This window comes from Rhinatrema bivittatum, chromosome 1, assembly GCF_901001135.1.
Source record: "Rhinatrema bivittatum chromosome 1, aRhiBiv1.1, whole genome shotgun sequence".
NCBI classification, from domain to species: Eukaryota; Metazoa; Chordata; class Amphibia; order Gymnophiona; family Rhinatrematidae; genus Rhinatrema; species Rhinatrema bivittatum.
Genome location: NC_042615.1, coordinates 696,649,830 through 696,676,103, shown reverse-complemented (window position 1 = coordinate 696,676,103; position 26,274 = coordinate 696,649,830). Strand labels below are relative to the sequence as shown.

General features: G+C 43.4%; 1 protein-coding gene across 5 annotated transcripts in view; it reads left to right on the top strand.

Annotated features, from left to right (window-relative positions):
• LHFPL2 (LHFPL tetraspan subfamily member 2) overlaps positions 1-26,274 on the top strand; it is a 416,843-nt gene that overhangs the window by 329,010 nt on the left and 61,559 nt on the right. For all 5 annotated transcript variants that reach the window (XM_029575454.1, XM_029575465.1, XM_029575473.1 and 2 more), the window contains 2 exons: positions 10,379-10,601; positions 10,728-11,179. In XM_029575454.1, the coding sequence (XP_029431314.1) occupies positions 10,750-11,179 (430 nt within the window). In that variant the 5' untranslated portion in view covers positions 10,379-10,601; positions 10,728-10,749. The remainder of the gene's footprint in view (positions 1-10,378; positions 10,602-10,727; positions 11,180-26,274) is intronic.

Below are 26,274 nucleotides of genomic sequence, written 5' to 3'. Positions count from 1 at the left end.
CCTGAATTGATTTGGCGTACCTGATCTCTTGCAGCTGTAGGTAATGGGCCACAAATCTGAGGTAGGCCAAGAGCTATTTTTTCTGAACCAAACAGATGGAAGAAAGCAGCTAAAAGACTTTGCAGTTTTTTCCACTACGCCAAGACTGGAAAATGCAGATATTACAGAAAACAGGATTATAAACTTTATTTGACAAGTCCTCAGAAATGTTTACCTCCAGCATGCCTGAAACAAAGATGTAAACCCTGATTGGACACTACTTATCTTTAAGCATTCCTAAGACTATGTAATCACATATTCCAAGATGAACTCTTAACTTCTCAACCAGAAAAAAAAAAGGGAAACTCCAAGCAAATGCTGTTTGGCTCTCATGCATGTACTCTTGCCTGTTCACTTGCTGTAAAGTAAGTTGAACCCAGAAGCAAGACGGCAGGGCCATCACCTTCATCAGAGACCGTGAGTCCGCAATCATCCCAGGTGCCAGCAGGCAATGGACACACCCTTGAGACCAGCATTGCCACCGCTGGTATGTCTGTAGCCTGAAGATAGACACTGATCGGAAATCTCTACTCCAAATCACTGAGCTGAAGATTTCTACACAAAGCCTATATCTCTGCCTTATTTCCTTTGACCAGCCTACAAACAGCTGACTTTGAAGATCCTGTACTTGAGCCAAGAAGTTCCTGTGCTCCTAACCAGCATACAGACCGCTGTCTACAGAAAGGGACCGACGCAAGAAAAAAGCGCTGAAACGGGCGCTCAGTGTTCAGTGCCCACTTTCCTAATGCGCCCCCAGGCACCTCTCCTGGAGGTGCCATGCAATATTTAAATTAGGGGTCACGTTTCCAAGGAGACGCTAGGGTCGATTGCGCGCCTCTAGCACCTCCTTGTCAGAGGGAGCCCGGGAGTGCTTGGCTGTCCACCGGTTTAGAAAACAGATGCTGAATTTATTGGCATCCATTTTCCTAATTGGCGCACAGCCACAGGTTCAGGAAACGGACGCTGGTTAACTGAGCATCCGTTTCCCGAACCTGACCACCCGCACTTTTTAAAAAATGTTTAAATTTTTAATCTTTCCTTCCTTTTTTTCTGCTTTTTTGTACAATTTTTTGGGGTGCTCAGAAATGTGCATATTGGACGCACATGTTTTTTACTGCATGTGGTGTGAATAACTAATAGCTTCATTCACATGAGCGCTATTAGTTTCCCGGTGCGATGGACGCTCATTGTAGAGGTGCTAATCCCTTTATAGCATAAGGGGCTGTGCATGTGCCTACACAACCCACGTCCAACTGCGTGTTAAACAGTGCGCTCGGCTGAGTGCACAGTATTGCATCAGCCCCACAGAGAGAGACTGCACCAAGCTTCAATCGCTAAACTCTTTGTCAGTGTGGTAAGAAAATAGATTATAACCCCTAATTATGTTGATCACTTCAGAGAATTGATTCTAAGTAAACCAGGATTAGTTAGCTGGTATGATTTGTGTATAAGTGAAATCTATAATAGTTTACAAGATTGATCTTTTGACTTAATTTAGAAACTGTAAAAGTATCTCATTTGCATTACTAAAGCAATTACTATATATTGTACACTTGACAAAAGTAAAACAAATCAGTTGTTAAATTTAAAAGAAAATGTTAATAAGGAAATTACTGAATCTTGACAAATCAAACTCTTAAGACATACATTCTTTTGGATTTGTAGTTTTCCCTGTACGGCTTCCCCTATAGTTGATGTTTTGGCCATGACGGGGTATTTCTCAATCTCTTGACGATCAAGCCACTAGTTGCAGCAACTGCAAGCTCCTCTCCCTTAGCCAACAGAAGCCAACAGAGACCCGATGATGTGATCAGCCGGCGCCGAGGTGGTAGCGGCTGGGGCGCCCAATCTTTTGAAGGATCCATTGAGTAGGGATGTGCATTAGTTTCATTTGTTTAATTCATTTTATGTTTCCCATTACATGCCAATCAGATGTGCATTCGTTTCATATGTTTAATGCGTTTCATATTACATGCTTGTATAGGAAACGGATGAAACGAATACACAGCCCTACCATTGAGGGCTGAGCAAAACACTCCAGCCTAAGGGAGACGAGGGCATAGGGTCTCCCCCCCATCCATCTGAATACCCCAGAGACTGCAACTACCCAAAACCATTCTTTAGGTCAATTTGACACTGTCATGGTTTTTGAAATTTATTCATCAAGGAGGATAACTCTTCAGTAGTGTCTTATGTGAGTCAAGTATTGCTGTTTTATCATCATCTAAATGGGTCTTCCTCCACCATCTTTGGAAGAATCTTCCTAAACATTTCAGCTTCCTAATATCATCTATAAACCAGGAAATATTTCTTAATGAAATCTAGTTAATTTGAATTCCTGATGGTGTAACACAAAAACCCGCAAGGGTTGATAAAGGAAAAATTGATCGCCCTCTCTGACCAGATTCTTTAGCAGTGTTAGTAGGTGTGGCATTAAGGTTTCAGTACAGCTGAGCTTTTCTGTACTTATATAAATACGTTCTGAAAACAAAAGCATTTCTAATTTAGTCTACTGTTTTCAGGGAATACAGTGCATAATTACTTTTTTCTCAAGGTATTTCAGCAAGGCAGAATGAAGCATCTTAGCTCATGATCTTTGCACATCGGTTTTCAAGAGAGTTCTATCTGCTGGTCTTTTACTGATGTGTGATTTGGGGTCCACGGTGAGACAGGTTATTTATTTTCACAGCTGTGAGCCGGATGTTTGACTGAGAAAAGTCTAAGTAAAAAAAGAACGCATAACCAGAACAGGAAAAAATCAAAGTGAAGATAATGCAGCAGCGTTTTAATATGCTATAAAACAGACTTTCAAGAATGCTTCTAATGACACATGACAACGCATAAACTTTTACTTGGATAGAGGATGGGCAGTTTTCAAAAAGCTGATTTAACTGGCTAAAACCCTTCTTTACCCACAGAAATGGCTTTGAAGTTTGCCCTTCCCCAAGCACAGCTGAGGGTTCACTTCCTTCCATTAAAATCTTGTTTTATTATTGGTCATAGGTAATTCTACCATGAATAATTAACCAAACAATACAGTGTATGATGTGTACATTAGTAACCATAGCATTATACCAATGTATTTTATGGAGAACACATTGATCTGATGCTTTTATGGCATCTTGGTATAATCTAGCATAATTGTAAAGTAAACAGGATTTGGTCTCTGCTTTCATTTTTATTGTCAATGTACTGCAGGTCAACATTTTATTAATAAAAAATGTACTGCGTCTGTAATAGTTAATTCAACAGGATTTTGCAGCCAAGAGAACATCACTAGGGGGTAGATAAAGCTGGCCGTGTAAGTAACTTAGGCCTGGATTTAGCAAAATGCGATACCCTTTTCAGATTCTGCAATAAGTGCCAACCTGTTGAATTTCCTGCATTCAACCACTGGGGGACCATTGTTAATATGAGAGGGTGAGAGAGAGAGTGAGTGAGAGAGAGAGAGAGAGAGAGAGAGAGCAAGCCTGGCCATAATATCATGGCCCGTAGGTAGGTATTTGTATCCCTATGGTAGGCCCACCTAGTAACTCGAGGTTGGGATTAGGTAAGAGTGTAGGGGGTTAGGGACCACTTTGACATTCTACGTGACACCTACGAACAGAACAGTGGTCTCTTGTGAAGATTTGATGACCTTTGGAGTGAGGAAACTCACTCCAAGATGAGATTTGTGCAATGTTCTCTCAACCTAGCTTGATGTTACCCAGGTAGAGAGTCCATCAAGCTAGGTTGAGAGAACCTTGCCCAAATCTCATCTTGGAGTGAGTTTCCTCACTCCGAAGGCCAGCAAATCTTCACAAGAGACCACTGTTCTGTTCGTAGGTATCACGTAGAATGTCCTAATGTACCTAATCCCCACCTTGAGTTACTAGGTGGGCCTACCATAGGGATACAAATACCTACCTATGGGCCATGATATTATGGCCAGGCTTGCTCTCTCTCTCTAAACCCTCTTTCCCCCCCCCCCCCCCCCCCCCCAGTGGTTGAATACAACAGCTAGCTCTTCGTGCAAATTGCAATAAATGCTATATTAGCATAAAACACAACCCTTTTGCTATCGCATGCGGTACTTACCGCATTTTATTTATTTATTTAAGGCTTTTTTATACCGACTTTCTTGATACAGATCAAATCAACTCGGTTTACATCGAACTAAGCAGAACTATAACCAACAATTCAACAAGAGACATTTAGAGACATTTTGATAAATCCATCCCTAAATTATGATATATATTTAAATGATACAGTGAAGCCACTGAATATACACGTGTGTATGTATATATATATATATATATATATATATATATACACACACTTAGCTGGATAAGTCTACCCAACTAAGTTTAGACCTGCTCTGTGGCGCAACTAAACTTACATGGATACTTATGTGGCTAACTCTGAACGTTGTAAGTTATTAGTTATGGCTAACTTTCTCTGCCCCTGAACGTAGGTGCATCTTCAGCAGCTGCTACTTAGCCACATACGTCCCACTTATCTGGCTACATAGTGCTGAACATGCTTTGAATATTGGGACTTAGAGGTCTATCATGCAAATGGCTAGCATTAAATGCATTAAAACATCTTAAAGAAGAAACAGAATAAATCTTAGCCAGAAGTCAGCGTCACAGCACAAACCTTGCTACACCAAAGATTTTTATTTGCCTGATGGAGTGGTAGATCTTAGGAAGAGGTTTTCTGTGATAGGAAATGAGAACTGACCATTATTCAAGAGTAACATTATTTTTCTTTCCTCTCTTCTTTGCCTTCATCTCCTAATGCCCCAAAAACCTCATTGAAAAGTTGCTTCTAGGTCTAAACACTACAGGGCCTTCTCTGCGTGGCAAGCACCACTTCAAGCATTAAGTGCTGTGGCAGCTGAGGTTTTGAGGATAGTCGTAATGAGCAATTATGAAATGTATTGACATACAATGGCTTTAATAATGGTTAATTTACATATGTTCATCATAGGCACGGCTGGTTCATTTGTCAAAATTCTGACATGGCTGACTGAGTCATTCTTCTCTCTGAGGTAGATAAAATGAGTATCGCTATTGACAGAGTAGCAGAAATTATTCAGCCTTTAGAGCATGGTGGACCAAAGTCCAGCAGAAGTGATTATTTTTTATTACTATTGCTATTATCAAGATGTGAAATTTCTGGTTGCCATCACTGCCGACTGGAAACTGAAAATATTTAGGGTGACATTGATCTTGTGCCACAGATCTGAGCAGCTATTGGGGAGGGGGGGGGGAGCGGAGGCAGGCAAGAAATGCACCTGTCAGGTCCTTCTCTTCCTGCCTCCATCTACTGCCTGTTGGTTATCAGTATATCTGCAGTTATGGAAGGAGGTGAAAACAGCAGTGTGTGTGTGAGAGAGGTGCTCTCTGCCTCTTCCTCCCTCCACCTGTGGCCCTTGAGCTGGAGGGTTTGATAATGAGACTTTGATAAATAGTGCAAAGAAGGTGGGAGGAGAGAGAGAGAGAGAGAGCGCAAAGAAGGGACAAGGACCAACCCTCTGCTTCCCCAAGCCAAAGTTTGTTTTCCCCACACTAGAGGCTTTTCCCAAAGATTTATTTTAATTTTTAATATTTAGCCAACAAGAAGATTGCAGTCCCTTTTCTGGGACTAACTAAATGCATTTGTGACTGTCTTTCAACAGTTAAACTCTCTTCATTGAGTTAGTGTAAATAAGCTAAGAATGATGATGTCTCAACATAGCATCCGCACTTAGCCAATATTAATGCGGTTTGCTTGTATTCTTATTTCCCTACCCAATAGCTTTTTCTTGAAAGTTGGCCATTTCTACTAAGAACATAAAATTTACTATACTGGGTCACACCAAAGGTCCATCAAGCCCAGTATCTATCCTGCTTCCAACAGTGGCCAATCCAGGTCACAAGTACCTGGCAGAATCCTGAAGAGTAGATAGATTCCATGCTGCTTATCCTAGGAGCAAATGATGGATTTCCTCAAGTCCACCTTAATAATGGTTTATGGACTTTTCCTCCAGGAACTAGTCAAAACCTTTTTTAAATGCAGCTGTAGTAACAGCTTTCACCACATCCTCTGGCAAGGAATTCCAGAGCTTAATTATGCCTTGAGGAAAAAAATATTTTCTCTTATTGGTTTTGAATATACAACTTAGTCACTTCATTCTGTGTCCCCTAGTTTTTGTACCTTTTGAAAAAGTAAACAACTGAATCACATTTTACTCTTTGCTCTCCACTCATTAATTTATAGACCTCTCTCATATCTCCCCTTTATCGCTAAATCCCTGCCTGGAAAATAAATATGGACTTTGTTACCCTTTTGCCTTTTAACATTATCTTATTACACCAGTTGTGCATGCACACACCCAGACTAGCAGCCATTTAAAGAGAAAGTAAATGAGTTAAAAACATGTTTACTGCAATAGTTAAGAGATCACCAGAAATTATTTGTCTTGTCTTATAAGTTGCACGGAGCAAGGACAGTCTCTCTTATGTATATGTACTGCCCTTAGTGCTACAAAATCAATTATCCGAAGATTTTGCACCAGTTTTTAAAGGGAAAGCACGCGTATATTTTCACTTTGAAAATGATCCCGGGAAAACTGTGTGCAGGCATTTCCCCCTGCTAAGTAAAGACTTAGTAAAGAAGCATGCAGACTAATATGTCCTCCTTTTCCAATGGCATATACCATCCCCAGAAACACTTTGTGACAGGAAACGCTAGCTTTCTAATTGCTAAAGCATCGTAATTGCCTATTGGTTATTCCATAAGTTCTATGCACTGTTCCACATTTCTCTTCATCTGCAGTTTGCTCGCCCTAAAAATATGCAGCAGAAGACGTCAGATTGTGCAAATATGCCTTATGCCTACTAGCTACTGCCGCTCATGTTTTAGCTTGTAGCCCAAATACCATTTGGATATTAACTAACTATTATGCAAGTTTGAATTTTTTCTTTTGCATGTGAAGTACTTGAATAATCTCTAGCTTTTTGGACCATTAAAATATCTCCACGTCATGGCTGTTTCTGATCTTGGTCATCTCACTATCTTCAACTAGAATAAGCGGATTCATTGACTTCCTTGAGAGTACAGGTAGTGTTCAGCTGTGACACAGAGATGATTTTTCCCACCCACCCCAGGTTTAAAACCAGGAATACCACTGGTGCGACATCTTAGTGCCAGGATAGTATCAGCATCACATCACATTCCGATCGTATCAGTGTGGACCCATTGAAATCCACTTGGCCAGATACATTTCTTTGTCTTCATTATTAAAGTAATGAGTGTTTGGATCTTCTTTGCCCTGATTCAGATATTTTGGGAAAATGATATACAGCTAATTTGGCCATTACATTATAGGAATAAATGAAAATGAAGGAGGGGAGAAAGATAATTGGCTATTAGATTGGTTTTAGAAATTATAATTGTAGTCTCTGAAGGGGATGTGTGCGGGCTCAAAAGTTTTTGTACATTAACAGTTTTCTTGCTGATTTAGTAAAAGGCATCACAACCTACAAAGAATCCAGTTTCCTCTGGGGCCAGTATTTGTACCAGAATATTGCACATTGGGGGAGGGGGAATTGGGAAAAAAAGAAGTAAAATTAGTAATTGAGTACTGGCAAGCAATGCTACAAATGTTGAGGATTTTCATTAAAAATATCAAAATAACCTGTTACAATGTTACCACCTTGGTTTTATACTCCATTTTTTATTTGTATAAGTACGCTAAAACATTTCCTTTGAAATGTAGGACCCTGTTTGAAATTTAAAGGCATATAGGTGCATGCTGCATGCAGCAGCAGTGTGTAAGACAAGTCATAAGGTAACGGTGAACATTTTTTTTTAAATCCGTATCACCTGGTGTACATAACCGTTGATGAGAGGCAGAAATGGATAATGGGCCTCCGCCTCCTTACAAATGGCAAGTAGTTTAAAATGTCATTTTGTGGCTTTGCATCTGTGCGAGCCAGGTCTCGGCTTAAGAATGTACCTGCCTGCATAGAGGATCACTCCAAGGAGCCTAATTGTGCTCATGGATATATTTTCAAAAGAAACAGCTTAAAGAGGCAGGCTTAATAGCTTCCAACCTCCTTCCCCAAAGCATTATTGTAGAGGTGGGGGTGGAGATTTGTAAAGGCATTTACCTGGGTGAAATCTGCCTTCCTGAAATGAGGCTAAAAGTAATGCAAAAAGGTCCCAGAGCGTGCGCACTGCTAGCAGATTTAGAAAGAGGCGCTCCCAAGGCTGTGCTTAGGTCCCAGGCGGAAAAAAGTGCCTGTGCATTTACAGGTGAATTTTCAAAGGAGTTCCGCATGTAAATGTAACATGCTATCGGAGCAATTTTCAAAAGCCCATTTACATGCATTGGGCCTGATTTTTAAAAGCATTTACACGCTTAAAATTGGGTTTTACACATGAAAATGCATTTTACCCGTGTAAGTAGTGGTCTTTTGAAAATCACTACAATATATGCCATTGACTTGTCCATAGGATATTCAAGTGTAAATGCACTTTACGTGCATAAATTGGTTTTTTTAAATTGCTCTGTTAATGTTACTTTTACACACGTAACTCCTTTAAAAATTCACCTATGTGAACTTACTGTGGGTAAAACCTATGGCTAATTCAAGGGCATATATTGTAGTGATTTTCAAAAGCCCACTTACACAGGTAAAGTACATTTACTCATATAAAACATAGTTTTAAGGGTGTAAATCCATTTGAAAAACAGGCCCTCAATTTTCAGCTGGATGCTTGCTATTTTGCAACTGCTCAAACACCCGAGAGGAGATGTAACATGCACAGACAATTACAGCCAAATTTTTAATCGGCGTAGAAGTGCCAGGCCGAAGGAAAGGGGTGGGGCTGGCTGGAGGCGGCCAGTACAGCACCCATTTGCCGCTGTGCCGGGGAAGGGACTAGCGGCGCATGCAAGTTGCTACTGCTTCAACTGAGCAGTAAGCAACAAAATTAAAAAAAAAAAAAAAAAGGTAGGCGAAAGGGTTTAGGGGGTGGGGAGGAGAGGGGAAGGGGAAGGGAGGTTAGAGTAGGGGGTAGGGAAGTTCCTTCCCAATTCGCTCCTTAATTGGAACAGACTGGGAGGGAATTGGGGAAGGTCAGGATGCGTCGCCGCACAGAAGTTTTGGAAGTCTACCATCCCCCCTTGCTCGCGCCACCCGCCCTTACGCACGCGGATTACAAACTCCGGCGCACATGTGCACGTGGCCTAACTATATTATAACAAGCACACGCCGGCGCGCGCATGTTATAAAATCGGTGCATCCATATATGCGTGCCGGGAAGCGTATACACATGGATGCTCACGTGCTTCTTTTAAAATCTACTCCTTAATGCTCAGACTTCGCATTTGCAAATTTTCAAAGAGATACACCATAGGTAGGTTTTCTTTGAAGATACCCAGAAATCACATGTTAAAAAAAAAAAATAATAAAATAAAAAATAACTTGTATAGTGTGAAACTGTACAGGCTGTTTGAAAATTGACCCCCTCCCCCGAGGGCTTTTCTTTCTTTTTTTTTTTTTTAATTTATTCCTAATTTTTACCTTACCTTTTTATCATCCTTAAAGTCTATTCTTTAATAAATATTCACTGAAAACACAGTGCTGGATCTGTTTTGCTTTAGGACACAGAAACCTATATCAAGTACCATCAATAAATTCCAAAAAGAGGGTTGACTTTATCCCAAAGCAGGACTCTTGAGGGCCAGTGCATTGGCGTACGGCAGGTCCTGCATCTCCTGTATTAGTCTATGCTTCTTTCTTTAATATGCCCATGCTGCAGGAAGTGTCCTTGGTCAGTATTGGCACATGCCACTTGCATTCACTGTTGCCCTGAAAGCCTCTTCCGAAAGTGCGGCACATTCCGCCTGATGTTTGACTTTTAGCAGTCATCTCAAGATACGAAAGAAATATCCCGCCCTAAGCATGTCTGAACAGCTCGCCATTCTGAACATCAGAACTGAGCTGGCTAATTGCCCAAACCACCTTTTATTTATTTCTTAATGTTTGAAAAAAAATTTTTTTTTCGTAAGGATTGCCGTGACCCCACAGCTTTCGACAAACCATTCCCGGGAGAACCCAGGGGCTTAGCAGACACAGTCCATGCTGTAGTTGAACAGATTAATCACAGCTGAGAGGCTAAGCCTGGGAAGTTTCCAGCAGGCTGCATCTGACAAGCCCGTTTCACATGTTGATTCAGAAGTTTTTTTTTTCCATGTATCTTTTTTTTTTTTTTACAAGAAGGCAGAGTGATTTCTGGCAGTGATAAGGGGGGGTGGCGTCTTGCCTATTTTGTCGTTTAACATTTTATTCTTTCTTTCCTATAGGTGTGTGATGTCAAACCAGTGGGCAGTCTTTGGGAACTCCCCAAGAAAACTATATAGCGTCATATACTGGGATGAATATTAACAAAGGAGCAGATGCTTCTGTACTCAGCAGCCAGAGAACCAAAAAGGAAAGAGGCTAAACATCATGAGCAAATGAGCAGTCCAGTTGCAAACCCTTGGGCAGCAAACCCGTTCTAAAGGATACAGTACATCTCCGATTTCGGTAACTGGCTAAGGCAACCAGAACATTGTGGATTTTTGTTTTGTTTTTGTGTGGTTTTTTTTTTTTGTTGGGTTTTTTTTTTTTTTTGAGCAATTTATTTTTATTTTTTCATATTTTTCACTTCAGGTCTCAAGTACTGGACTCCACCATGTGTCATGTTATTGTAACTTGCCGCTCAATGCTGTGGACCCTCCTGAGTATAATCGTTGCCTTTGCAGAGCTCATTGCCTTTATGAGTGCCGACTGGCTGATTGGTAAAGCCAAAGCCGCAGGCACAGATGGGACAGACAACAGGACAGGAGGTTCGGAGGAAGCTTACTATCCAACCTTGGGCATCTATGGACGCTGTATCAAAAACCCCACAGTGCAGTATTTCAGACGAGAAACGCTTTGTGGACCCTATGCTGAGAACTTCAGTGAAATCGCAAGTGGTTTCTGGCAGGCCACGGCTATTTTCTTAGCGGTGGGGATCTTGATCCTCTGTGCTGTGGCCTTTGTGTCTGTTTTTACCATGTGCATCCAAAGTGTTATGAAGAAAAGTATTTTTAATGTATGTGGGCTGCTACAAGGAATTGCAGGTAGGTGCGAAGCAACCATGTCTCTAATGTATAGCGTGACAAAAAAAACTCCCTCAAGAGTTTCCTTTTCCAGTCCTCTCACTTGTTCTTGTACATTAAATTCCTGGTCCTCAAATTTTTGTCCAGTTCTGAATTAATGAAAGAATGTATTGTACTATGCAACACTCTGAAACTGGACATCAGAATGAATAGAGGAGGCGTGTGCCAAGTTAAACTGGCCAGGATATTTTGAAATCTCTCCTTCCAATGTTTGCTCTGAGCAAAGGGAAATTCGTTGCTGTCCTACCGGCTTTGCATTGACACAGGCCAAGCAAACTTGGGGGAGGGTAAAGGTAAGGCGAAGGCTAACCAGCCCCATTTCCTTTATTCATTTTTTTTCTGGATGTCAGGCAGTTTACTCTGTTGGTGTAACTCACACACTGAGAGGTTGCAGAATGGAAGCAGGGGCAGGCGGTGAGGCTGGAGGATCTGTGCACCAACCCTGCAAAGAGTGGTTAGGAGCCTCTCACTTTGAACAAGTGGTTGCATTTTTCCTTAGTGTTGACTTTGTTGGCAGGTAATGCCCAGAGCTACCTGGGGGGGTGGAGGGGAGAATTCAGGCTGAACAAGCCTTTGTTTGCAGCATTGGCGATATTGAGCTGGTTGTGTGTCTAGAAGATTTGGCAAGACTGTGTTCTTTTTGCACCCCATGAGGGCAATTTTTAAAACAGCCCGCCCAGGTGCAAAGCGCATGGACTTTGTACAGATTTTTAAAGGGACAGTACACACATGCCTGCACTTTGAAGCTTGCCTCTGGGGGGGGGGGGAGGGGGGCACGTTACCCCCAGACATTTGCCCTTTGCTTTTTTCCTTCGGGCACTTTTTGAATGGAAAATAATGAGTGCAGATTTGAAAATACAAGCTACATACGTTATTTACCTCCCTGACCCCAAAACCCGCACCCCTGGCTACACCTCCTCCTCCTCCTACAGCTAGAAGGATGCACAGCGGGGAAGCCCAGGCCTGATTTTAGTTTTGCTAAGGGTGAGCAATTCTCAGATAGCTCTTTTACCTGGGGAAAACGGCTGTTGAGATTTGCCTTCCCCGTGTCTTGCAATGCTGGGATGAAAACAATGACATAAAATTGACGTTTATTCTGCTGTCCTTTTAATTACATATTCTGGTGGTCGCACTTACATCTTCCTGGGCATTTTTCGTGCAGACAGTTACATGTCTAAAATGATAGATTCTCCAAATTTTGCTGAGAATTACTTTTATACAAAAAGAAGACTTTTTGTGTACTAGGTATAGGGGGGAACCTTTATACTATGTTAACTATATTCAGGCTGCTGTGCAGTAGGCATTCATGATGTCTGTGGGAAAGGACTGCATTTTTGTTGTATATAGCTGGAAAAGATTTTAAAAGAAAATTAGTGTTCCATTGGGGTGACTACTGTAGTTTGACATTTTAGTCACTTGCCATGTTCTTATGGCCTGGATTGGCCACTGATGGAAACAGGATGCTGGGCTTGATGGACCCTTGGTCTGACCCAGTATGGCCAGGTTCTTATGTTCTTACTCTTCCAAATAATCCCAGTAAAGACCAGTAACTCAAAACTGATTACTTGGAAAAGAATTGGTATCACATTATCCTAACAAAACTGCCCCGATATTTTATTTGGGTGTAATGTTGGCACTGTATGTAGCGCTTTATAAGGAGCTGATAGAAACGCCATTATAGGGATGCAGTGAATGATTAATACAAGTAACAGAGGTAGAATACAAGAGGAAAAGATGTAATCGCTATGCATGAAAATTACAAGCATTTCTACCTACCAGAATTTAAAATATGGAGGTCATTTTAGGGATGTGCATTGATTTTGTTTTCTTTTCATTTTTGTTTCTGGTCGTTATCTGTTCAATTTCATTTTTAAAACGGTTTGGGGGGGGGGGGTTTATTTCGGGTTTCCATGATTTCTGAGTTAGTGCGCACTAACTGAAAATGTTACCAAGCAGTTAAAAAGTGTCAATTTGGGAGGCATTTGTTAGCTGGAGGTACGGTTCTGCATTCCTTTGGCTGCCTCCTTAGTTACCGCTACTCCTTTGTGTTGCTATGATTGCAGGGTGGTGTTTGTGGGGCTAACAAGTGTAAACAAACAAGTGATGTAATTTTATAGCATCAAGTTCTAGTCAGCAAAAGCATGTAATGAATTCACCAATCCTTTTGTATTTTTGGAAAGGGGCCCTGGCATTTTGGGATCCTCATGCTTTGAATTACCCTGGTATGAGTCTGTGTGTTTGAGGGGGGAGGGGTGACTGGTGAGATGGGAAGTAACTTGGGTGAATGTATGGGGTGACAAGTGGGAGAGAGTCTGGTTGGAGTGGTGACTGGAGAGAGAGAGGCAGCCTGGTGTGTGTGGGGGTAACCTGTCACCCCATACAGTTACCCCAGTCACCCCACACACAGACACCAGGCTGCCTCTCTTTCCCACATGTCACCCCATACAGTCACCCCAATCACTTCTCCTCTCACTAGTCCCATCCCATACACAACAGACTGTCTATCTCTCTCACCAGTCACTATCGCAAACAGTCTCTCTACCACCTGTCACCCCATACAGCCACCCCAGTCACTCCCCCACACACACCAGGCTGCCTCTCTCTCACCAGTCACCACCCCAACCAGTCCTCTCCTTTCTGTCACCCCATACAGTCACCCCATTCACAACCTCTCACCACTCCAATCAGTCTCTCTCCCACCTGTCACCCCATACAGCCACCCCAATCACTCTCCCTCTCACCAGTCACCCTCACACACACTAGGCTACCTCTCTCTCACCAGTCACCACTCAAACCAGACTCTCTCCCACTCCCCACCCCATACATTCACCCTAGCTACTTCCCCTCTCACCAGTCACCCCACACACACCAGGCTGCCTCTCTCACCAGTCACTACTCCAACCATTCTCTCTCCTATCTTTCACCCCATACAGTCACCCCATTCACCCCCTCACCACTCCAGTCTCTATCCCACCTATCACCCCATATAGCCACCCCGGTCACTCCCCCTCTCACCAGTCACCCCCACACACACCAGGCTGCCTCTCTCTCTCTCACCAGTCATCACCCCAACCAGACATTCTCCCTCCCACCACCCCAGTCACTTCCCCTCTCACCAGTTACCCCCCCACACAAACACGCCCAATTAAAAGTATGCATGTACCAAAATGCCAGTGCCCCTTTCCTAAAATACAAAGGGACTGGCAAATTCAAATTTCCTAGAGTGTAGCCAGATGGACTCAGGACCAGTGGGTATTGTGCTCTTCTGCTAGCAGATGGGAGACGGAGTCAGATTTCAAAACTGACGTCAGTCTAGATATACCCCTACAGTAACCTCAGCTCTTCTGTATCTCTCCGTCTCCTAGCAGATGCAGACACTATCCCACACACTAGAATAGTGTTAACAAATACAGTAAAGAAGAAAGAAAAAAAGAAAAATTACCTTAAAGAAGATTGAGCCCCGCTCTCCTGCGGTGAAACCTAAGGGTCCCTCCCCCAGTTGAGAATTCCTGAGGTGATTTCCGATATCCCTCAGAGGTGCGCCTTGGTCTGGTAGCCAGTTCCCGGCATAGACTTAGCCCCCAGAGTGGCTGAAAGGCAACGGGTGCAAAACTGAGCACGGCAGTGAAGGTAAGGTAAGCAGAAAACTTTAAATCAGTTCTCCGGTCTCCAAGGCTCGGATTGCCGTACCGATTTGATTTACTTCCCGGCGAGGTAAAAGGGAGCACCGATTGGATTGAGCAGCCCTGGTTGGGCTAGGCCCCGATCCGGGGCAGGGGTCCACATGGAGACCATCGGGGGCGCCATCTTACGCGTGGGGGCGTCGGCGCCATCTTCCCTTCTCGACCGGCGGTACGCGTGGAGCAGGCTGGGCAGTCAATGCGCCTAACTCGCGCGCGCCCAATACAAACACGCTCACAGCTGTGCGCATAACCGCGCGCACAACTTGGCCATACGCACAACTCAGCAACAACCGAGCGCACCCCGCATGCACAACTACACGCACAGCCGCATTTACAGCTACACGCGCGCATTGAAGCTAGAGGCAATGGCACCGGTACCCAAGAAGGCCAGAAGGCACTCTCTTTGCACAGCCTGCCACATAAAAGCTGTGCAGCCTGAACTGGAGTCCTGCCTGTGCCAGCATTGCGAAGAAGCCCAGGGGGAACCAAAGCCTGGTCCCTCACTGTTGGGGGATGGGTCCAGAACTACTACATAGTTCCCTGGATCTATGCATCTCTGAGATGGCCTCTCCACAAGAGGGCACATCAGGGGCTCCTACGCCGACTCCCCCTGGGACTAACATGGATCCAGGGACCTTCTCCTGGTTAGAAATTTTCCAAGGGCTGCAAGCCTTCATTCAGGCGCAATCAGCCCCATCTGCACCCTGTGCTCAACCCCTGCCGGAAGCACAAGATCCTCCCAGCCCTACTCAGATGCCTCGAAGCATGCTTCACCTAACCAAGAATTTCCCTGAGAGGGACCCAGACACCTAAGAGGATGATGGCGACTCCCTAGAAGAAGGAGAAATCCCTCCAGGCCTGGAACCATACCGAACCATGCTCCAGAAGGATGAATTACTAGCCCTTGTTTCCCAGACTCTGAAGACTCTGGGTATTCCAGGCATGGAGCCTATGGCGGAACCAAAGAAGAACCACCATCTTGGTGTCCGTTTGTAAAGCCTCATGATACTTCCCAATGATGGAAGCCATCCAGGAACTGATTGACCTGGAGTGGGATGCCCCGGAGGCCAGTTTCAAAGGGGGTCAGGCCTTGCAAGCCCTATACCCCTAGAACCAGTGACCAAGGAGCGCCTGCATTTCCCGAAAGTAGACGCCATGGTCTGTGCCATCTCAAAGCAAATAACAATTCCCATTGAGGGAGGGGCTGCATTGAAGGATACTCAGGATAGATGATTGGAATCCATCCTTAAGCAGGCCTTCGACGCAACAGCAGTGACACTGCAGATTGCTTCCTGCTGCGCACTGGTGGCATGTTCCTGCTTGCTTCTCTCGAGAGAGTCAAATAACTCTGGAACGTAAACCAGTGAGACGATGGAACCTGCAGCAGCCTTCCTGATGGATGCAAGCTCAGACCTGGTGCTTACCTCAGCCAGAGGCATAGCCTCGGTAGTGGCAGCCAGAAGACAACTATGGCTATGGAATTGGTCTGCGGACGTAACATATAAAGCAAATCTCACAAGAATGCCCTTTAAAGGATCTCTCTTGTTCGGAAGTGAACTGGAGAAGTTAGCCAGCAAATGGGGCGAATCTCCAGTGCCTCGGCTACCAGAAGATAGGAATAAAAGCTCTCAGCGTCCCTCACCCAGAAGAACCAAAACGAATCGCTTGTTCATTCTTCACAGCGAGAAGAAACAAGGAGAAGCGGCCTCGAGGGCGACCATAGCCCGCTGGATCAAGGAAGTAATCAAGGCAGCCTACATAGAGGCAGGGAATCCCTTACCACTACAGGTTAAGGCTCATTCTACGAGGGCCCAGGCAATTTCTTGGGCAGAAACCAAGCTCCTGTCGCCTGCCGAGATCTGTCGGGCAGCAACATGGTCCTCCATACACACCTTCTCCAGGTTCTACTGCCTGGATGTTCAAGCCTGAGAAGACGCAGCCTTCGCAAGGGCAATACTAAGTGGGCCACAGGCAGCCTCCCGCCCTGTCTGGGAGTAGCTTTTGTACATCCCACTGGTCCTGAGTCCATCTGGCTACACACTAGGAAATGGAGAAATTACTTACCTGATAATTTAGTTTTCCTTAGTGTAGACAGATGGACTCAGCATCCCGCCCATGGCTGCCCCAGAAAAGGAGAACCTCGGATAGCAAACCTCGAGACTAAGCAATACGGGTAAGCTGCAGCTTACCCCTAGTTCAAGACACCCACAGTTTTTCCGGTGTCGGCGTTAATTGGTTGAGTGCACTGGCAGTCTCCAGTTTTGAAAATTAGTTGAACCAGTTCAAGTTTTAAACCAGTTTAATCAAGTTATTTAAGCAAAGATATATCCACAATGGCTTTTCGAAGAGACTACTGAAGAGCTGAGGTTACTGAAGGGGTATAGCTAGAGTGACATCAGCTTTGAAATCTGACTCCGTTTCCCATCTGCTAGCAGAAGAGCACCATACCCACTGGTCTTGAGTCCATCTGTCTACACTAAGAAAAACTAAAATATCAGGTAAGTAATTTCTCCAATATGCATTTGCATTACATGCTTTTGCTGACGATGGTATTAAATATTTATTATAACAATTGTTTGTTTGTTACCAGGCACCGGCCATCCCCCCACAAATACCACCTTGCAAATTTGGGAACACAAACAAGTAACTATGGGAATGCATAACTATAACTCTAGCTAACAAACTACACCCCCAATTGATACTTTTTAACTGATTGTTAACATCTTCAGTTAGTGCGCACTAACTATAGTTACTATAATCCCGTTACTAAATCCCGTTAGTGCACACTAACACGAAATAGTAGTTTTTGCAAAATTTTGTAATTTTTTTTCGTTTCATGGCACTCCCGAAAAGAGACAAAACAGACAATATCGTTGCCATTATCTATTTTGTTTAACACAAATGCACATTTCTAGTCAATATTCAAAGCCATTTAGATGGATAACTCACAAGTAACCTGTAAGGGCAATTTTTAAAACAGCCCGCCCAGGTTCAAGGTCCATGAACTTTGTACAGATTTTTAAAGAGACAGTGCACACATGCCTCCACTTTGAAGCTTGCCACGAGGGCACGTTACCCCCAGATGTTTGCACCTGTTTTTTTTCCATCTAACTCTCAAGTTATCCATCTAACTCCATGAAATCCAAGTTATCCATTTAAATGTTTAATTTTGAATATTGATCTCATGCTGTCTAAAGACACATATTTAATAGTAAATAGTAAATAGTATTTATTCCCAAGAATCGGAGATTTTTAAAATATGTGCAGGTCTATGTTTCATATTCAGACTCAGCACTGCTGGATAAAAGTCTTCTGATGGAAAGCAGGCTTGCATTGAACAAAGGAAGGACGCTTTCTTCTATGTTGGGCTGCAAATTGAGAAGACAGTTTTCTTTCAGCTTATTGAAGCAGGATATGAGTAGAACTACCACTGTTTTTTAAAATACAGAAATATTCAGACTTGAATGATCCCTGTAACTCATAACATCTTGTTTAAAACCGTTGCTATGAGAGATACTCATATCAATATTTGCAAGCCGCAGCCTTGTGGCTAGTGGTTAATTGTCTAGAGAGAAACTGTTGTGAACTCATGGCTGCTTTGTGCCAGCAATATTCCTGCATCTGATTAGCAGCAAGTGTTTTTCTGATGACCTATCACAGCTGTAACAATTACTCAAATGCTACGAGAAAGACTTTTGACAGTGAGGTTAATGCTTGTATAAAGCTACTAGTAAGAAATACCCGTGCAGCATGAACTGCAGTAACTCTAAAGAAATTAAATTAATTAACTGACTTCGTAGGTTTATAGGGAGAAATCAGCCAGACCAATTCTTGGAGCAAATATTCTTTCACCCTCTGCTAACCTCACAAGAACTTTTCTCTCCAGGAAGTTTGATTTCAGAATGGTCAGACACTGTCTGCTACTAAAAATAAAATCCAAGACCACTTTTTGGAGTGTTTACCCATTTATTTGCATCCCCAGCTGCTATCATTAGGTACTCCTTTCATGGAAGTAAGTTCATCCTTCTAGGACTGTTTGTGGAAACAGCTCTTATTCTAGGTAGTACCTGTTCTTATCGTGGAGGCTGTTTGGCTAATTAGGAATATACTTTTGCATAAAAGATCATATTTGAATAATTTTGCTTGATTCTATAGCAAAGAGTAATAGTGTCCAAATATTGCTGCCCTTCAAATAAATTGTGTAACAAAAGGAATAAAACTATTAATTGCATCAGTAGCATGGGATCTTCTTGGTATTTGGGTACTTGCCAGGTTCTTGTGGCCTGGTTTGGCCTCTGTTGGAAACAGGATGCTGGGCTTGATGGACCCTTGGTCTGACCCAGCATGGCAATTTCTTATGTTCTTATGTACGTATTATTTAATTGGGTGGGCCTCAATATTCAAACCTAGATGTTAAGCTATGGGATATTCAGCAGTACAACTATACTGCTAAATATCTCTGTAGAAGTCACCACTTAGCCAGATAAGCCATATCCGGCTAACTTAAACCTGCTCTATGTCAGGTCTGGTACTTAACCAGCTAAGTTAACCGGATAAGTAGTGCCACTCCAAAATGCCCATTGCCCACCCACAAGATTTCTGGCTATCCACTTACGGGCCGATACAGCGCACACATTGGACATTCTCCTGTGCGTGCAATACAATAATTTAATTTATTTAAATTAGGGCCGACAGTAAAAAGAGAAGCTAGGGATACTAGCGCATCCCTAGCGCCTCTTTTCGGACAGGAGTGGGTGACTGTCAGCGGGTTTGACAGCCGACGCTCAATTTTGCCGGCGTCGGTTCTCGAGCCCGCTGACAGCCACGGGTTCGGAAACCGGACGCCGTCAAAATTGAGTGTCCGGTTTTCAAGCCGCGGGCCTATTTCAAATTTTTTTTTCTTTTTTCTTTTTTTAACTTTCGGGACCTCCGACTTAATATCGCCGTGATATTAAGTCGGAGAGTGCACAGAAAAGCAGGTTTTACTGCTTTTCTGTGCACTTCCCCGGCGCCGGCAGAAATTAACGCCTACCTTTGGGTAAGCATTAATTTCTTAAAGTAAAATATGCGGCTTGGCTGCACATTTTACTTACTGAATCGCGCGGGAATACCTAATAGGACCATCAACATGCATTTGCATGTTGCGGGCGCTATTAGGTTTGGGGGGGTTGGACGCGCGTCCAATCGCGGGTTAACAGTGCACTCCGCCGGAGTGCACTGTACTGTATTGGCCTGCTAGCCGGGTAAGTGGCGACTACTGAATGCTGTCGGATATTCAGCGGCTGCCACTTAGCCAGCCGGTATATATGCATGTAAGTTTACTTTTCAAAATTGCCTCAAATAAGAGCACCTGCCAAGATTTGCACCTCCTTTTTCTGTGAATATTTTCCCCAACCAAAACTGTATGCATATTTAGGAAAAATATAGAAGTAGATGTTGTGGTTCTGGCTGCCAGCACCGCGGCCAGGCCCTTACCTCCAGGCTCCCGGAACTGCTCCCGCTTCCAAAGGCCTAGTTTGCAGCCTGTGTGGCAGCGTCCCCGCTGGGGCTGCGCCACTGCGAGGTCTCCCAGGGATGCCCTGCTCCTAGGCGCGCGTGTGCGCCACTTGGGCGCTTTTCTAGGCCGTTTCCCGCCAGTGGTGACTCCGCCCAATTCCTGACATCAGACGCCACGGCCTTGATAAGCCAGCCTCGGCCACCCAGCCTTTGCCTTGCAACGGGTTTACCTCCCTGTTCCCGCTTGTGCTGTGCCCCGGAGTGACTCGCCTTGCTTCGTCACTCCGTTCCTGCCTGCCTGCCACAGTACCTGCTTGGTTCCTGCCTGCCTGCTACAGTTCCTGCCTGGTTCCAGAACCCGAGCCCAGTTACAGTGTCTCTACTGTTCTAGTCTGGTTCCAGTTACCTGTCCTGATCCATAACCCGCCTAAGTCCCAGCGGCCAGGCCCCTACGGGCTTCTCCCGGGGGGGCTTCGGCTTCCAAGGGTGAAGCCACCTAAGTCCCAGCGGTTGGGCTCCTACGGGCTCCTCCCGGGGGAGCGCCAGCTTCCAGGGTGAAGAGCATCTACGTCCTGCCTGAACATCTGCCTCCCGGCCTGCCATATACTAGAGACATTGTCCATCTTTCCCAGTCTCCAGCAGGTCGGCCAAGGGTCCACTAAAACTGAGACTCCCATAACAGCAGATGCATAGTTTTCTTCTCTGACCTAACGCTGATCCAGAAATGCCCTCCATCACAATTAGGGTAAAGGTATGTGCTGAATGGCACTATAAGCCTAATTTACTCACATATAGGATGAGCAGTTTTCAGACAGCCAAATTATGGGGATAAAATGCTTTCTACACATGAAAATCCCTATTTACCTGGGCGGGTAAATGTTTACCCTCATATTCTTGGAGGCATTCCCAGAGTGGGGTTAGGTAGGGGGAAGCAACAATGTGCATGTTGTGCGCTTTCCAGACTCTCTGTGTTTTGGTCAGGAAAAAAGTGCTCATCTCTGCAGGCGCTTTTGGTGATTTTCGAAGGGAAAGTAAGTGTGTATTTTTCCTTTGAAAACTGTGGCAAATCTCCCAGGTAAAAGCCTGTGAACTTTGTAGCAATGCAGACAGTTTGAAAATTGCCCCATAAATATCACAGGCAAGGTTATGAGTCAGAATTATGGAGGTAATTCAGCTTATCTCTGGAAACAAGGGAGGTTTCCAAGAGACTGGAGAACAGCAGGTGTACTATCACTCCACTCGATTGGGAACAAGGAGGGAGCAGAGAACTGTACACCTGTTAGTTTTACATCAGTAGTGAGTAAAACAATAGAAACATTAGAGAAGGGAAAAATGGTAGAAGACCTTGAAGCTGGTGGTTTATAAGATCCATGGCAATAAGAAAGATCTTGCAAACAAACTTGATTGAATTCTTTGAAGGAGGTGGCCACTAGTCAATCAGGAACAATGCAGTGGATATGGCCTGTCTGGCTTTCAATAAGACTATTGACCCTATTTCCCATAGATGACTGGTGAGCAAGGTAGGTAGCCACTTTGAAAGTGGGGCACAAATTATTAACTGGATGAGAAGATGGTTAAACTACAGGACTTGGAGAGTGGTGGTCAGTGAGAGCCACACTGGTGAAGAGAAGATGAACTGAAGGATAGGTCTGTCCTCCTTCACTGCCTTTAAAAGTAACTTTTTTAGGGAGGGAAAGTTTGCCTGTTTGCAGTTGATATGAAAATCTGTAACAGAGTAGATGTACCAGGGTCTAGAGATAATATGAAAGATTATTTTTAAATGTTGTTCAGGGTTTAGCAACTGTACTTTAATTAAAATAGCAAAACCATGCATATGGGGTAGAGAAATCCCAGGACATGTGCCATTTGGGAAGTAAAAAATTATCGGTCACCAAATAAGAAAGAGACCTAGGGTCCATTATATCTAATGTCTTCAAGGTAAGTAGCCAAACTGAATGAGAAAACAGCAGAGAAAGCTAATATGTTTGAATGGAGAGATGTACCATTAGTAGAAAGAGGGAAGTAATGTTACCTCTGCACAAAGTTTTGGTGAGTTCTCACCTTGAGTACTAGGTCCAGTTCTAGGAATCACAGCTACAAAAGGATATTATAAATGTCGGCAGTTATAGGAGGCCGGCCCAAGTGGTGTCTGGTCTGCACTGTTTGCTTTGCTTGCAGAAACTTTAAGAATCTAAAGATGTACCCTGTAGCATAAAAAAAAGCGAAAGGGGAGATGTGATACAAATATTCAAATATTCAGAAGACTTCAATAAAGTACCAGAAGTTAGTATTTTCCACAAAGTGAAATGCTTGCATACAAGAGATCATTGTATGAAGCTGGAGGGACGGGATCTCCAAAGGAATGTGGGAACATATTTCACTGAGGGGATAATAGACAACTGAAACAGAATGTCTGTTTTTTAATCAGCATTTCAAAATATATATATATCAAGCTAACACACTGACAGGAAATAATATGCATCGTACACAGTACCTGATTCACTATGGGTTTTTCCTATAGACACAAAATGGGAGAAAAGCCTAATGAATCCGGCCCATAGAAGGAAATATAATAAAGAAAGCGCCATCAAAGGCCAAGCGTACTATACAAGTCACACCAAACCTCCCCAAGGCAATTGGTATGGAAGCAAAATAAGGACAAATGTAAAGAGAAACAAGCCAAAGAAACCAGGGGACACCAACCTCTAAGAGAAAAAAATGTCCCGACGCTGTTCGACTGTAATATAATCCCCACATTCAAGAATACCCCAACAGCCTTGTGGCTGTAGAGTCTAGCAGGAACCTCCCAAGTCAACATAACTTTCCACTGGGATATCATAGTGGCAGATATCTGAGCCTGCTTTTTCCGTCGATACTTTTCCCATGAAAAATATTGTGCGGATTTGAAAAGGCAATCTACACGCGTTGCGCTTCTCCCCCAGCCTAAACCCAGCCCTGGAAGCACCTCCTCGGAATGCATTGTTGGAAGCTTCCTTCTTTTGGGAATTCCCATGCAAAGGTTTCATATGTCATCCAGGGAGTAAGTTTATTTTCTTTGCCTCTTTACATTTGGAGAGATTTCTTGCTGATAAAAGTGTAGTTAAATAAAAGTTTCCTTTAGTTGGGTGCACGGTTGTAAGGGATTGTGGTGAGTTTGAACAATAGTTTGCTTCAAGGCTAGGATGTCGCAGCATGTTCAGTGAGTATTTCCTCTACTTTTTTGTTCTTTATTTCCCCATGCCCCCTTCCATTTAATGTGGACCGGACATGAGCCTATGTGTTTTAGGTTTTCTTTTTTGTGAGTTTGCTTTTATTTTTTATTTCTTTTACATATGAGGTTTTCTTTTATTTATGTGTTTAAATGTCATAAAAGCCGATAAGTGCAACATTTTTTTTTTAAGTACATACATAGTTGAACCCCACATGTACTTTTAGCCAGCTAAAGGGTGGGAAAGTTTTTTCCTGGATAAGAGGGTAAGTTTACCTGTGAAAATGGACTTTTTAAAATTTCCCACCTCATATGTAAGTTAAAGTAAGCAGGTAATTTTACCTGCAGTGTGAAAAGGCATTTTAGTCGGGAGGGGTTGGGAGGAGGAAGTTTAGAATTGCAATGTATACTTTTGCATTTTCAGGCACAGAATTTTCTCTGAAAAATCCATGTAAACAGATTAGCAGATGTGACTGTGCAGGCCGTTTTGGCGGGATAATTTTCTAATTGAAAGTTCACATGTACTTTCCCTGCAGCCTTTACGCCAATGCAGGCAGTTACGAAATTAGCCCCTAAATTGGTACTTACCCGGGTAAATGGCTTATGAAAATTGCCCATTTATCAGGTAGATAATCAAACTGCCCATGGTCCAGGTAAAACCTGCGGGTAGCTCTTATCCGCAGGGCTTATCTGAATAATCAAAACAAAATTACACGGGTAGTGCCTCCCTGCACCTAACCGACCCCCAGAATATTCCAGAGCTGCATAGCTAAAAATACCCACATTGCTGATATTACCATGAGTACTTTCACCAGCTTGGAGGGCGAGAAGTAGTGAAAAAGTTCATTTCTGTGGTTAAAACAGCATGGAAAGGGCATTTCTTAGTACTCTCCCCAGGAGCAATAACCAGAGGTTTTTCCACGGCTTTACCTGTGTAGAAAAACGAAAGTCTGCTTGTTGCCTCCTCCTGCTGTGCAGATAAAAGCTGCAGGGGAAGTGAGGACAGGTTTAGGCCGGAGAAGGGAAACTTCTTGAAATCTCTGCACATAGTTTTTGGCACAACCTTTGCACCTGTTTCAATGCAGGTAGAAAGTATACAGGTACTTTGTGCCCATGTCGTCCATTGCTGGCAGGCTTTTCATTGGGGAAATCCTTCTTCAATAGCACCTGCCAGACTTAAGAGAGCAGCAGCACTACAATCTCACCTGGAGGCTGCCATGTCTTAATAGGCTTACGCTTCAGTCGGGCTCAGCTTTGGTTACTAAGGGGACGTGATCTGGTACTGTGGAGTAGAAAGTAGTGAAGTAGTGGCGGTTGCTGAATTTAAAGCCATAAAGGGAGAAAATAAATTAAGCTCCTGGATTTTAATGCATCACTGCTAAGAATCACACCTTGGCTACACGGATCCAATGGACATTTATAAATATGCTGCAAGTAAATCTCTCCTTAAAGAAAACATGAGAAATATTTTGGTACAATAGCTGCCTAAGCATGGACTTGATGAATCATTTCTGCTCAATATAATTATGTAAATTAGATGTTTGGAACATGCAATACTGAAAAACAAGAGGATGTGCAGACCTTTCATATCTAGTTTCTTTCTTTGGTATAGAAATTTCAACATGGCTATGACAGTGTTCATTATGTGAATTTCTGTGTAATAAGTATGTAGGTGAACACTATTTCAAATCCCGGACATCATAAACACCAGCTATCAGATGACAAGTAACCTCTGCTGATGGGTTGATATGTTAGATTTCTATGAAGATACAGGTTTCAAATTCTCATTCTGTGTGTTAACAAGTACATCATTGAGCATTAGATTTAGGAAGATGGGCAAGAAATGGAGTCATTTGGTGACCACAGGCACTAGATAAAACAACAGTAAAAATATTTGGTGCCAGCCAATGGCACGGCAGCTTTAAAAATATTTTGTGACACTGCAATGTGCTCTGACCTCCCTCAAATTTCCCTATAGTGGCTTGTTTCCCTATAGTGTCACATGTATGATTATCTACCTGTTGGTGAGAGGTTGTATGTGTGCACTCAGTGCAGAGAGCTTCTGGCTCTCAGAGAATGAGTCTGAACTCCAGAGACCAGAGTGGCAGATTTGGAGAAGTTGAGGAAGATAGAAAAATATATAGAGGAGACCTTCACGGATCTAGTAAAGTGGTCCCAACTCCAATCTAGCTGCCCTTGTGTTGCCTTGGAGGAGAAAAAATCACATAGGAGCCCATCACCTTGATATGGCAGGAAGTGATACTTTAACTAAGACCTGCCCTCCAGGTGTTGCCTTCTCCTCTCGCACCAAGGATGTGTCTCTGGGGGTATTGCCCAGGAGGGAAGAGTTAGGATGGCCATTGTAGTTGGCAATAGTCGAGTGGTTGGTGGGAATGAAGATCGATTTATAACTTTCCTGCCTGGTATGAAGGTAGCAGGCCTCAAGCATCCCTTAGATAGGATTCTAGAGAGTGCTGAGGAAGAGCCAGCTGTCATGGTATATATAGGTACCAAGGACAGAGGAGGGAGCTTCTGGAAGCTAAATTTAGGATTTTAGGTAGAAAATTGAAATCTAGACCTCCAGGTTGCATTCTTAGAAATGCTGCCCATTCCTCACACAGAACTCCAGAGGCATCTGAGCTCGCATCCCAATGCATGGATAAGACAAT